At 33.6% G+C, this 10,185-nt stretch overlaps 2 protein-coding genes across 2 annotated transcripts; one reads left to right on the top strand and one right to left on the bottom strand.

Annotated features, from left to right (window-relative positions):
* The first annotated feature begins 897 nt into the window (after window positions 1-897).
* On the top strand, window positions 898-2,943 carry LOC131609931 (uncharacterized). Its single transcript, XM_058881763.1, has 6 exons — window positions 898-1,138; window positions 1,244-1,317; window positions 1,436-1,691; window positions 2,129-2,408; window positions 2,512-2,589; window positions 2,700-2,943. The coding sequence occupies exons 3-6, from the start codon at window positions 1,438-1,440 to the stop codon at window positions 2,748-2,750; spliced, it is 663 nt and encodes a 220-aa protein (XP_058737746.1). The 5' UTR covers window positions 898-1,138; window positions 1,244-1,317; window positions 1,436-1,437; the 3' UTR covers window positions 2,751-2,943.
* A 1,512-nt stretch (window positions 2,944-4,455) lies between these two features.
* Window positions 4,456-8,661, bottom strand: LOC131609930 (uncharacterized). The gene is made up of 12 exons (XM_058881762.1): window positions 8,431-8,661; window positions 8,240-8,305; window positions 7,908-7,994; window positions 7,307-7,405; window positions 6,903-6,998; window positions 6,668-6,733; window positions 6,481-6,571; window positions 5,852-5,919; window positions 5,689-5,754; window positions 5,254-5,304; window positions 4,974-5,038; window positions 4,456-4,811 (listed from the first exon to the last, which is right to left on the bottom strand). The coding sequence occupies exons 1-12, from the start codon at window positions 8,614-8,616 to the stop codon at window positions 4,757-4,759; spliced, it is 996 nt and encodes a 331-aa protein (XP_058737745.1). The 5' UTR covers window positions 8,617-8,661; the 3' UTR covers window positions 4,456-4,756.
* Between the last annotated feature and the right edge of the window lie 1,524 nt (window positions 8,662-10,185).

Here is a 10,185-nt window from a genome sequence, read left to right as displayed (position 1 = left end):
AATGTTGAAAGGTTGACGGTAACCATTATGGATTACCTTCCAATGAGGTGGTTAAGGTCTCCGTTATACAGTGAGGGGGCTTCATGTTAAATTGTCATACACTATTGAATACACCACTGAGGTGGGTTTAATGTCATTGTTCTTCACTAGATTAGAATATAATTCCATTCAAATATACTTCAAACATGTTGTCAATTTCTTCTTGGAAGAATCATATTCATCACCGTCTAGTAAGTTGCATCAACATTGACTTTTTTGTATTCGTGTTGTATTATTTTGACACTCAACACTTACCCATACAACTATTTTCGTTTTTATAATATTGATATTGTATTCTAATTTACGTGTTATATTTTGTCGATCAATGTAAAATATGGGATTAATCATTGTTTTGAAAAAAAAAATACTCAAAGCATATTTCGGAGATGCATCTCCAAAATAATGAAAAATGTGAAAATAGGTGTTTTCGGAGATGTATTTCTGAAAACACCCAAAAATAGGTATTTTCGGATATGCATCTCCGAATTATGAGAAAATAGAAAAAAAGATACATCTTCGAATTCCAGCGGAGGTTCTCACCTCGATGGGTGGATAAAGAAATTGTCATAATTTTTTTCAAAAGAAGTCCATTTAATGCGCTCTTGGGTGAATTAAGGGCTTTTCATAAAATTCAAGATGTCCTACAAAAACTGGCCTCAGAAGTTGGACCTTGAAATAAGTAGAGGCCCAACAGTAAGCCCAAACCCAATACTGAGGCAGGTAAGCCCAAAAGAAAATGATAAGAACAGTTTATTTTTTATTTTATTTTCTTTTTGTCAATCACCTAACCCTTCTCTTGAAAATCCAACGGCTCTGATTCTCTCTAGTTTTCTCATCACTTGACAAGAAGGATAAATACACAACAAACATAAGAAAGAGTTAGACAAGAGAAAACACACAACATAGAAGAGAGGCATAACCTCAAACTCTGTCTCAGTTTCTTCTGAGAGAGATAACTCCTGCAAAGTACATAGAGCAAAGTTTACAAACCAACACAAACATTTTCAGAACAAAGGTTGCAAATCTAACAACAAACAAGAAGATCTGTCTTTGTTAACACATACACAACTTTCTTCTCTAAATCCGAATTTGTTTCATTGTAAGACTTTCTGTTCTTCTTCATCTTCTTCTCATTCGAGAGTCCTTTGCTAATAGATTTGTTCTTCTCTTTGTTCTGACCCTTCTTATGGTTTTGTTTTTGCAGATAAGTTTCTGCAAAAGATTGTCTTTCTTTTGCTGCATAGATCTTAAATTTGGAAGCAACCCTTTAAGACTTTGGTATCTATCTCGTCGTTCTCTCCTATGTTTTCAAATTTTCTTCAATCCTTATCCGAATCTCATTCACAATCTTGAACTGAAATTGGATTTTTGTGCTGTTTTGTTGTTGTTGTTACAGGAATGGAGACAGAAGAGAGGAACCAGAGAGCGTGTAAGCCAACAGAACCAGAGTTTTTCTTACAGTGGGGAAGCAGGAAGCGGCTGAGATGCGTGAGGGTGAAAGATCCGCGGATTTCAACTAGGCTCAACGGTGGTGTCAGACGGAAACTCAACTCCGGAGCGGATAATAATCGTTCCGGCGTTAATCTTTCCGAGAAAGAAACTTCACATAATCATCATCATCAACAGCAACATCATCCCAACCGTCTCACAAGGTTGTTCATATAAACAACAACCTACGGATCTTCTCAGATTCCTCTTTCTCTTCATCTTCTTCTAATTTCTTCTCATGTTTTGTTGCTATAAAAGAGAAACTTCCCTTTTACCATTCCTGGTTTGATTTTCAGTAAAAGAAAAAAAATGGGTTTTTTTTGGAGTAATATAATGGTGGAATTTCTAATTGGTTTGGTTAATGGGAAATTTTCTCTGCAGAAGAGAACCTTGAAAAAGAAGGGAAAAAAACTTATTTTTAGTTTCTATAGAAGAAGAAAAAAAAGATTTTGGGCGTTTTAATGCTATCAAAACTCGAAATTTTTACATACCCAGAAGTGGTAAACGTTTTTTCTCTTCTTTGGGGCATTGGATCTGTGGTCTAAATGTTTTTCTGTAAAAATTTGATTTTTTTTCTAATTTTGATGGAAAATTTGTGTAGGAATTCCGACTCGGCGGTTCTCCGACCGGCGGCCGGGGATAATAGGAAATCGGCGTCGCCGGAGAAGGAAGATCGGTACTACACGACGAGGGGTTCGGCGGAGGATAACGGAAAAGGCAGCGGCGATGTTAACAACGGTGAAGAGAGAGCGCTTGTTTGGCCTAAGCTTTACATCGCTCTGTCTAGCAAAGAGAAAGAAGAAGATTTTCTTGCTATGAAAGGTTGTAAGCTTCCTCAGAGACCTAAAAAGAGGGCCAAAATCATCCAAAGAAGTTTACTGGTAAGTTTCATTATCTTAAAAAAAAAAGGGTTTTTTTGGGTTGGATCTTGTTAATTCTCACAACCTAATTTTTTCCATTTGTTTGTTTGGTATTTGGTTACAGTTGGTGAGTCCTGGAGCATGGTTGACTGATATGTGTCAAGAGAGATATGAAGTTAGGGAGAAGAAAAGTAACAAGAAGGTAAGTGGTGGTTGGTGTTGTTGTGTTTGTGTTTTAATTGTTTCAAAGTTTAAACCTTTTTAATCTTTTAAGTACTTTTTTGAAATTTGATTTTTGGGTTTTGGATGCAGAGGCCAAGAGGATTGAAGGCTATGGGAAGTGTGGAAAGTGATTCAGAATGATGCAAAGGGGATGGATCTATAACAACATCACAAGAAACCTAAAATATTTTGGAAGATTGGAAGAAGATGATATTTTGAGTTGATGATGATGATGATTCAAGTTTTTTTTTAAATTTCTTTCTCTCAATGTTTTTGTAAACAAGTAAGATCTGATCTGATCCATTTTAATCAATGAAAAAAAATTATTTCCTCACTTTTCCTTCTTCTCTTATCTTTTTTAATGCTATGATTGAGTTGATGAGTAAAAGATACTATTCCATTTTGTTTTGTTTCTCTCTAGCGTGTACTAGTCATTAATAATCAACTTACCTTCAGATTTCAGCAACCCTACCCTCTTCATCAATTTTTCTTTTTCTATAGTATTTTCAAGAGAGGCCTAAATGAAAGTGTATGAATATGCCAGGACCCACTATTGCAATTTTTGCCGACATTGAACTTGAAATGTGCCTTTGGATGAAATGAATCATATGGTTTTTGACTGTCAGAGAAGAGTATTAAAGAGATAGGATATGGAGAAAAAAAAACCAATAAGGAAAAGAAAATATATACAAGATTAATGTAAGCCTCAATCAAGCAGGCAAATATCCATAATTTCAGCTAAGGTAACATGAAGCCAAATAAAGCATGGATCATTTGTGTACTTGGAATCTCAATGATTTTGTTGTGTCTATCTATCTACATAAATAACAATAGTGTTAAATAGATCTTGATAAAAGAGAAATGACTGAACTTAGACCATATTTATACATGAAATCTTTTCTACTAATACTAGTACCAATTTTGCTATTTTTAGTTTAAGGTTCAAAATTAGACAAAATAGCTTACTTTTGTTTTTAAATAGTCAAGACTCAAGATGTTGCTGATTTTACATTTATTATTATTTTATTATACATGATAAGTAAATAAATGTTAGATTTACTCTTTCAATGTATCATCAAAAACATGATGCTGCAGCTTGCATGCACTATGTCTGCAACAGTCTTTCAGTAAAGGTAGTTGTAACATGTGAAAGATGATTAAATCAAAACTCTCTTTTTAGTTCACATTTGTAATAGTGTTTTTGAGTATAAGGATTTGAATAAGAAACAGACGGTTGTGATTTGTTGAATCATCCAAATAAAGTATTTCAGGCTTCACCAGCACCAGAAATTGAACACAAAGACACAGCCGATATTTTCTTTTTTGGTTTTGGTTGGTTTTGTTTTCATACACAATGGGACAAGAGATCAAACAATCAAGTTATTGGTTTGATAGAGAAATGGACAAATTGTATAGTTTATATCACTTTGCACTACTAAATACCAAAAAAATTGATTTTTTTTTCTCATTGTAAAAAATGTGCGGTGGTGGGTATGTAATAGTTGAACTAATCACTGAACATAAAATTACCAAAGTAAACAATTTCATAAAATAAAATAATGAAAGATTTGTTGACAGCTATACAAACGTGTGTTTCCACATTGAAGGTGTCATTTCCAATTTGGTAGCTTTTTGAAAACGTGCTGTACAAATATGACATAATTTTCAACGCAATGATCCTTCATCATGCGCAGTAATCAACTATCCACTCTATATCAAATTTGGAAGCTTTTCCAATAGTAATTCAACTCATAGCTTTAACCATACATAAATATTCTTCCCTGGAGTGACAAAAAGTTATTCTCGTTTCATCAAGGATTTCTCAAATTGCCTCAATTCAACTGTGTAAACCTGGAAGATTGCATGAACATTCTATACAGAGATAAGTGTTTATGACAGACAATTAATTTTCACCATTTTGTGAATGTTTCCCCACAAAAAATCGTCAATAGGCGAAACTATACAAAGTAAATTATTTGAGTTTTTGCAGTGTGTATATTGGAAATACAACTATTTACTTGTCTACTTCTCAAAGCACACAATTTGTTCCCCTTAGCAGAAGGATGAAGTGGTAGGAAGCAGCAGAATTCAGTACTTGATGAGTTTCTGATGAGTACCTCTCCATCTTTGAGCTGTGGAGTAATCAATCAAACTTGAGGCTTAGCGGCTTGGAGCATCTCAACAATGAGAGTCTTCACATCCCTAAAAGAAAAGCACAGTAAACAGTTACTATCTGCAGAAAGTCGGGTTATAACAGGAAACTGTAATCTGATACTTAACAGCACCGAATTTTATCTAATTAATTCAGATGTGTTCTTTTCTGCACGAGATGGGAGTTTATATCAAATATGAATGATGTCTTACTTTCTATCTTCTGCAGGTCGAGGAAAAGGTACCCGGAGCTTGAAAGTATCTCCCTTATAACCAGCCTACAAAAAAATTATTATTTAATTTAAGCAAAGGTACAAGTTCAAAAGTAAAAAATTGAACATTCAATATAACTGGTAAATAAGGAGAAAATTTTATTGAAGGTGCTATTTTTCCAATTAATAGGTGATTTAAAAAAAAAACTTAAAATAAATATAGTGCCTTCAGGAATGCAAGACAAATAAAAAATGACTTAAAACAATAACAGAATCAATACCTTAACATTGAAACCTAGACGATCCAAATCTAGTATGTCCGCAAAGTCTACCTGCAGATGATCAATTCAGTCATGAAGCCAAACATCACCAGCTCTTTGCCCAGCAGAATATTAGCATTTGGTACTATCATTGTTTTGAGAACAAGCTATTTTAATTGCCTTTTCAAGATCATAGTTCCGGATAACTTACTTTTTTATATACAATAGTTCTCTCGCATTTATATACCATAAAGAAAACAACGATGTAAATGTAACATACAAGATAATCAGAAAGGCATCCATACAGATTTTATTATGCTCATTCATGCACAATGATGTAATATTGGACGCAAGCTTGACAGAGAAAATCTCCATGATACTAATCAATAAAAAAGTCGACACCATGATATTAATCTTGTAGATAGTGTATACTGTACAATGGGCAAGATGACATACCGGAACTGAGGTCCAGTGCTGCACAATCATTTTAGTATCTTCGCCATGATCTTTGTTCATATGCGACTGTCAAATAACAATATTACATTAAAAGAGATAAAATGGTGATCTAAGAAGTACGTTGTAGACATGTAATATATCATGAACAGTTGGAGATCACTACCGCTACTGGCTTGGAAAACTGAGATATGGGATCAACTTTTGCAGATTTGAACTCATCTCCGCTAAACTCTGAAGTCAAAGTTAAAAATAAGCATAACAGAATTTTTCTTAATAGATAAGACACAGGAAATTCACTTATGATGCAGAGAAGATGCTTGCTCATTCCTGAATCTACCAATTGTGATAAGAAGATATTTTGATATGCACCAATCAAAATATTTTCATTGAAGAATCAGCTTTTAAAATGCAAGGATTTCATAGATATTCTTTTTAGTGCATGCTAAAACCAGTACAGTTTACAATCAAAGCATTTGACTTAAAACTTGAAAAGCAGATTTTATTATGCAGGACACACCACACCAGCATCAAGAAATCCCCAACTTAAAGATAAAATAATTTTTTTGTTTTTGTTAAGTTTTTACTTTGGGGTTCACACACTCTTGCTCACTTTAAAGAGAAGCTTGTGTTAGATAACAACATCCAGACAGCCACAACACAAATCCTTAACTTTAAAGTGTTCACTATAATAAATAGTTCTTCAATCCATTTAACTGTTCTTTCCCTTTCCCTTCAAACATATCACAGCATTAACAGAAAAATAAACGAGCAACAGTAGCAAGGTTAACAAACCTCCTGATCCTAACAAAGCTGTAGCAACACCTGATACAAATCGTACAACTTTTGGTTCAATGCGTACGAATCGGAAGTCTCCAAAGTCAACCTTGAATATGAGTAGTTTATCTATAGGTGTTAGTTTTTGGACGACAGGCAGAAGGAAAATAAATAAATTACAAGGAAGAATGACGAACAAAGTTACCCAAAACGCATTTGGATGTCTAGCCAAATATGCAGCTCGTATTGCCTTATTATCCTTTTCAGGTACCTGAGTAAAATTCAAGACTAAATTTAAACTTCTTTCCCGTTGTATAATGATTCTGTTATTTAATAACTATGCAACCCAATCCTTAATAAGCAATAGTAAAAGGAAATGAAGACACAGAAAAATAATATATAGCTACTGGGAAATGAACAGAAGATTGGATGGAGCTTACAAAGATAGCGTCACCATGTAAAGTGATCACCAAATCAGTCCTATCTTCAGGATCTCTAGCCACAAGCACTGAACATTTAGGATTAGCAGCTAAGTCCTGTAAAGTACAGAAAACTATACCTTTTCAGCAATGGAAGCAATCTTTTAAATGGTTTGTGGTGCAAAAGTGTTTTCATGAATTATAATTGTTAAGATGATCGTGTGCGGGTTGAGGACATAATCAGCATTTGAAATTGAACTTGTGGCATTTGACAAGCCAAATTCAACAGTGTGCTGGATGGCCATTTATAAAAAGTTTACAAATTCGACGTCAAATCCTATTTCTCATCTTGTTAGATCCAATCTTTGAATTGCTTATATTGAATGTTTTCTAACAATAAATTTTGGGGGAAGAAAAAGAAAAACCTTTGAATGAACAGCCAAGTCGCTCACTGCTAATATAAGACATCCATTTGCATCACTTGCAAAGTCAACCATAGACCCTGATGGATAACCATCATACTTCTGCATGTCAAAAAACAAAAGATCAAACGAGAAAAAAGTAATTTATCGTCTGCCAATAAATAATAATACAAAATTATATGCCAATGATATGATCATAAAGACAGTCAGAGAAGATTTCAATTTCATGGCTCTGCCAAGCAAGGATTTTACTATTATTATTCATTAGTTTGCAGTTGTTGCTCGGAGGGAAGGGTGCTTGCAATTCCTTCTGGTTTGTAGTACCACGAGAACTAGAATATTGGGGCAAGAACATAAGTCCGCAAGTAAATTTTGAAACAAGAAAATCTGCATCTCACTCTTCGCCTAATGAAAGCTATACCAGACCAGGAAAGCTAATAGCCCTATACTCATGAATTCCAAACATTGCATAAATAAATAAACAAAAACACGACCGCAACTCATGAATTCCACTCAACAATAATCATTAGAAATTCACACTGAGATGGAAAATAAAAGTAAAAACAATTAGTTATTCAAGTCAGTTTAAGAATAGGACAGAAACCTTTGAGAATGTGGAGAGCGTCCCGCGCACACTACGATCAAGGACAGTTCTAATTTCTTCAATCGGAGAAAGTCTCGCAGCTTTTTCCTACCACAATAACACTTAAAATCAATCTCCCACAAAGGACTCACACACAAATTAAAATTACTAGCAAAGATTTTAGCTTCTGGTTTATCATAGTTTCACAGCTAAAATAAGTCTATAATTCTTCACTTACAGTAATATTTTGATGAAGGCTAATTTAACCAATTCAGCTTATACCAGAAGTTTTTATCTTTTGATTATAATTTATAATGCTTCCAGAAAAATCTAAATAAAAGGGCTAAAAATACCTGATGAGCTTGAATTAATTGAAAGATGTCATCTTTATTGATGTTAGCATCACCAGAGGACGCAACCTGATTCATAAACGAGAAATTACATTTATAAATTATAGTAATTTTGTGGAAATTTCGAATTTTGAAGCGACAAAACTAGTTATTAATCAATTGAGAAGAAGAAAATATGAGAGGAATAGAGGTACCGGAGCATTGGATTGAGAAGACGCGGCCATTGAAAGAGAGGGGGTGTGAGTGGGAGTGGGTGAGGTGAAGGTGAAGAAGTTTGGTAACGAAGGGTTGCGTGATTTGGGGGAGAAGGGAAGGGCATTATGGGCATTTGGGCGAAAAAATGTAGAGACTCTTGTCAATGGCGTCACCATAGTCTTCATCTTGCGGAACACTACAGCAACTGCACCGAATTTTCCCTTTCTTCTGATTTTATTTGTTTTTTTTTCTTTTTCAATTTTTTTTTATAGATTTTTTGTTTTATCTACATTGAGCTTTTTTTTTTATTATTGATTTAGTACATTTTTCTTTTAGTCTAAAATATATGATATAGGTAAGTTTAATTCAATTTTAAAATAAAAAATGTGAACAAAATAAAAAAAATGCTTTAAACTTTATAATATATATTTTTTATAAAATTAAATTAAAACTTAATCGATGATAAACAAATTGGTTACATTTGACTAATAAGTATGACATTTATTGTTTTAGATTAAGGTCAATCGGCTCAGATTCAACCCTCATGACTTGTTCGATGACTTGTTTAATTAGGTGATCCTTTTCATTTAATAGTTGGTAAGAAAATCTTTCATAGTTAATTAATTTAATTCATTGAGTATTTGTTTGAGTTTGCATCATTCTGCAATGGATCGTTTAGAACTTTGAGTCTTTTATATCTTTTTCTCTCATTAAACTGCACACCTTTACTTATTACCACATTATTTTTATTAAGTGAGAATAATTTGTGAAGGATAGCTTATGAACATCATAGTGTGACTTATATCATTCAACTTCTTTATTAATTGTTCAGATACGCGTGTGAAACAAAGTGAGCCAAACGTTTTTAAATGAGCAACATTTGGCTTCAGACTTGTCTAGGCTTCACATGGTGTATTGTTCATTAACTTTTTTATTGAGAATCTATGATGTGTACTGCAGTCGAGATTTCCTCTCCCCATAAATACTTTGGTAACTGTCTTGCTTTGAGCATGCTTCTTGCCATGTTCACCAATGCCATAGGACCGAGGTGTGCAGAAAGCTAATGTATCATACTTAATTCCTTATTTCTCACAAAATTGAGCAAACTCAATTGAAGTGTATTCACCACCTCCATCAGTTTTCAATCTCTTTATGCCATTTCAACATGTTTGCTTAACTAACAATTTAAACTTCTTGAATTAAGTGAGTACTTCACTATTCTTCTCCATCATATAAATCCATATGTAACTGGTGAATTCATTTATGAAAGTTAGAAAATAGCAGTTACCTCCCGTTGACTTTACTTCAAACGAATCACATACATTTGAGTGTACAATCTCCAACTTCTATTTGACTTCATAGACAAGTCATACTTGAATGACTTTTTTGTCTGCTTGGTTGCGCAACATTCTTCATATAACTTCTTTGTCATTTTGGTCTGAGGAAGTCTATACACCATTTTTTCATGTGCATTAGACTAGGACTTCTAAAGTTCACATGACCATATAGTTGGTGCCAAATCCAATTTTAACTCTCAATTGTGGTTAATGCAAGACATTGATAGTCAAACATGTTAATAATGAAGTTCTATTGTTTGACATGGGTGCTTTTAAAGTTAGTTTGGAACTTGCATCAAACATCTTCAGCTTCTTATCTTCTAATCCCGCACTATAGTTCTTATTGAGCAATTAGTCAAAGCTTATAAAGTTACTTGGCATTGAAGAGACATATAATACATCAATTATAATTGCTTA

The sequence above is a fragment of the Vicia villosa genome, linkage group LG6 (assembly GCF_029867415.1).
Source record: "Vicia villosa cultivar HV-30 ecotype Madison, WI linkage group LG6, Vvil1.0, whole genome shotgun sequence".
NCBI classification, from domain to species: Eukaryota; Viridiplantae; Streptophyta; class Magnoliopsida; order Fabales; family Fabaceae; genus Vicia; species Vicia villosa.
The sequence above is the reverse complement of the archived record's forward strand: the minus strand, read 5'-3'. Positions and strand labels throughout refer to the sequence as shown.